Source organism: Penaeus chinensis, chromosome 21, assembly GCF_019202785.1.
Source record: "Penaeus chinensis breed Huanghai No. 1 chromosome 21, ASM1920278v2, whole genome shotgun sequence".
In the NCBI taxonomy this organism is placed as follows: Eukaryota; Metazoa; Arthropoda; class Malacostraca; order Decapoda; family Penaeidae; genus Penaeus; species Penaeus chinensis.
In genome coordinates, this window is record NC_061839.1 from 940,795 (window position 1) to 943,294 (window position 2,500).

Sequence of the window (2,500 nt, forward strand, 5' to 3'; positions counted from 1 at the left end):
GTCACACATACACTTTTATAAGTATAGTCATACAGTCACAAGTACAGTCACACCGAATCACACGCACAGTCACACGCGCACACATCCACACAGTCACACGCGCACACAGACGCACACAGACGCACACTCACACACACACTCGCACTCACCCCCGGAGGCCGCTCGGTCGCAGAGGCCGACGCTGCGCCAGTCATTCATCTTTGGCAGCTATTTTCGCCCGTCAGATCTCAACCCCATGCCCTGAGTACCCGCGTGCCATAAGATGACATCAGGTAGGCCCTGCCGACGGTACCAAACGAAGGAGAGAGAGAGGAGAAACGCGAATAAAAGGAGGAAGAAGTGGAAGGAACGGGTGTCTCGGAGCGGAAGGAAGGGGACCAGTGGGGGGGAGGACCTCAGTGTCTGTCTTTCTGTCTGTGGGGGAGGCCTGGGGGAGGGGGGGCGGCCGTGTAAACCAGTGTATGTGTGTGACCATGTGTACCTCCCTAAGTAGAGCAGGTAACAGCAGCTGACACACTCTTAGCTGCCTCGCGGTTGTGTGTGGGTCCCATAGTGTTCCTGAAGGAGGTGCCGAAGGAGGAGGAACCTCGCTGTTACCTGATCCTTATTGCTTTTTTTAAATTTTATCTTCTAACCGGTAGTGTGAGGTAAGAGAGTCTATACAGTGAGTTTAGTATATTATTATTATTTTTTAAGTAGTTTCTTTGATAAGGATATATTCCCCTCTTTTCTATGTGGAAGAACTAAAAGTTTTTTATTTTTTCTTCAGTATGTAAAACGCCAAGGATGTATTGCGGGCTTTAATTATTACAGTCGCATTTGTTTAGATATTATTTGATAGGGATGTGGGAGTGATTGTGGAATAGCCGTTCTTCCTCCGGTTTGCAAGATTGTTGTTTTTTATCTCAGGAATGCGTTGCGATATTTTATTGATATTTTTAGTGACGGTTAGTTTTCTCTCGTTTTGTAGGTAATAGATTGTGTGAAAGTTTTCAACGGATTGGTGATATACATTTTTAGTGTCTGAAAGGTTATCAATACTTACTGAGTTTAGATTTACATTAGAATTTCCTACATTTTATAATTTCAAATGTTGGTAGGAAAGTAGGCCTGTTATTTTTAGACAGAATACAGCATTCCTGATTTAGTAATATGGGTATAGACGAATAATATTGAAAAAGGAGTGTGTTATCTAGTCTACACTGTGATCAGTACACTCATATTATTTGTTCATCAGTATAGAGGATATAAAATGAGAGTGCAGCACGTCATAGTGAAGAGAACACGTGAAAGTATTGTGTGAAACGTAACACTGTGAAAAATATGTATGAAAAAGTGTCTGAAAATATTTATAAAGAGATGGGCATTAAAGTTCAAAGTTGTCATGGATTAAAGTAATTTTTGAAATTGGATTAACATAGAAAAACAAAATTTGGTGATTGTCCATGATATTGCAGTGCAGAGATGGATGAAAAACTAAAGGAATTGTCGTGTAGAAAACTTAAAAACAATTTTAGAAGGAAAAAGTAAATGCTGAATAGTAAGGCCCACAATCTTGTGTCCACATCGCAGGTCTACATACAAAGCGATGTTATTGCCTCTGTGTTTTGACCATCAGGAATGGACAATAAAACTCCACTGTATATATTCTAGCAATGTAGAACTTGTTAACAACTTTTTTGTAATTTTTTCAAGTAAGAAACCACTCTATACTCTGTCTTTCCGATAAATAAATGTTGGAAGTTTGTTAGCCTTTGCTGGAGCAGGAATCACACCTCTGTATGATATGAATAATTACTCGAAATTTAACCTTTAGCAAAATTTAGGCATGGCGTTATATCCTGTGTTTCCTAATAATAGTGTCAGATTACTCAAAGGGTGACATGGGGATCACATTTGTCACTGCAGGTATGCTCTTGATAAGCAACTATGATATTGAAACATTGCACATGTTATTATCCAGCTAAATCTGATATTTTCTGTCTCTTTAAAGCCATAACTTTAGTTTTTCTTCTATCTCTGCAAGGTCTACATTTCAAAATTTGCCCAAATTGTTACAAGGAATACAGTATTAAAAAATCACATTGCAAATACATTTATATCACTTATTTTTTAGTGCAGGTATGATTAATTAGGATATAATCTCAAACTTCATAATATTCTAACTGCGTAACATATGCTTTTAGTTGACCTCCGACCTACTCATTCTCATTGAATGTAATTGACACTTGAGTTGAAATTAATTTTGTTTCTTTAAATACCAGATATAGATATATTATGTAGATATGTCCTGTATAGAGTTACTGATGATATTCATAATGTGTGATGGAGTTATCATGATGTGCCAGTATATGAAGGAAAAGAATATTTGATTTGAAATTATTTTTTTTCTTCTGGAAATCCCTTTTTTAAATGAATGTAAACTCTTTTTCATCAAGTGAATTAGCTTCCTTCTCATCTGTAGTTTTTGCAGAGCATTTTCAGTACCATAATCTCAAAA

General features: G+C 37.5%; 1 protein-coding gene across 5 annotated transcripts in view; it reads left to right on the plus strand.

Annotated features, from left to right (window-relative positions):
* Nucleotides 1–127: 127 nt before the first annotated feature.
* LOC125036711 (G-box-binding factor-like) overlaps nucleotides 128–2,500 on the plus strand; it is a 19,076-nt gene continuing 16,703 nt past the window's right edge. For 2 of the 5 annotated variants that reach the window (XM_047629535.1, XM_047629539.1), the window contains exon 1: nucleotides 131–272. Coding sequence is in view for 3 of the 5 variants with exons in the window: in XM_047629536.1 (XP_047485492.1) it covers nucleotides 263–272 (10 nt within the window). In the remaining 2 variants the exon portion in view is untranslated. Of the gene's footprint in view, nucleotides 273–2,500 lie in introns of all 5 variants that reach the window. The other 3 variants (XM_047629534.1, XM_047629537.1, XM_047629536.1) reach the window with 2 other exon arrangements.